Source organism: Cyprinodon variegatus, unplaced genomic scaffold (assembly GCF_000732505.1).
Source record: "Cyprinodon variegatus isolate N-32 unplaced genomic scaffold, C_variegatus-1.0 Scaffold1283, whole genome shotgun sequence".
Taxonomy (NCBI): domain Eukaryota; kingdom Metazoa; phylum Chordata; class Actinopteri; order Cyprinodontiformes; family Cyprinodontidae; genus Cyprinodon; species Cyprinodon variegatus.
In genome coordinates, this window is record NW_015151736.1 from 13,872 (window position 1) to 14,456 (window position 585).

Consider the following 585-nt stretch of genomic DNA (forward strand, 5'->3'; position numbering starts at 1 on the left):
TGATTTTAAATCAGTTATCAGTTCAGTTTGGCTAGTAGTAGGAATATCTATGATTATATTTCTATGTCCTTTCAAAAATTGCAAAAAGAAAAAATGATATTCCTTAATCTGATCATGTTTAAAATAAAGCTGAATATTTTAATGTCCCTTTGGTTTCAGAAAAACCCCAAAGATCGACTTCCCTCCCAAAGACATTGAGATCCTTCAGCCCATTAACGTGGACCTGCTGGTCACCAGAAACCTGGCTGCTTCCCAGTTCTCAGACATCCCCGGGGTCCAGGTCCAGGGGGTCCTGCGGTCCCTCAATGTGAGTCTCTCTCTCCTCCATTCAGGCGTCTGAACAAACTCCTGCCCTGTGATGTTGATGCGTGACCCGTCGATTGCAGATGAGTCTGGGGGAAGAGGAGCTCGGCGTGCTGATGAAGATTCTGGTGGAAAACATTGGGGAGGGAAGTAAAGACCAGAACTTGGAGGTTAAGACACAGGCCCCCGCAGGTACGTTCACTAACAGCAATCTGTTGCTGACAGTTTGAACTCCAGCCTTAAAAAACAACCTTTTATATTAATAATGTTTTATTGCAGAAA

The 585-nt window shown here is 43.8% G+C and overlaps 1 protein-coding gene across 1 annotated transcript in view; it reads left to right on the plus strand.

The window, feature by feature from the left end:
- vps13c (vacuolar protein sorting 13 homolog C (S. cerevisiae)) overlaps window positions 1-585 on the plus strand; it is a gene marked incomplete at its 5' end in the record, with an annotated part of 63,493 nt that overhangs the window by 13,158 nt on the left and 49,750 nt on the right. Inside the window, 2 exons of the mRNA XM_015402000.1 lie at window positions 160-307; window positions 387-495. Coding sequence (XP_015257486.1) covers window positions 160-307; window positions 387-495 — 257 coding nt within the window. The remainder of the gene's footprint in view (window positions 1-159; window positions 308-386; window positions 496-585) is intronic.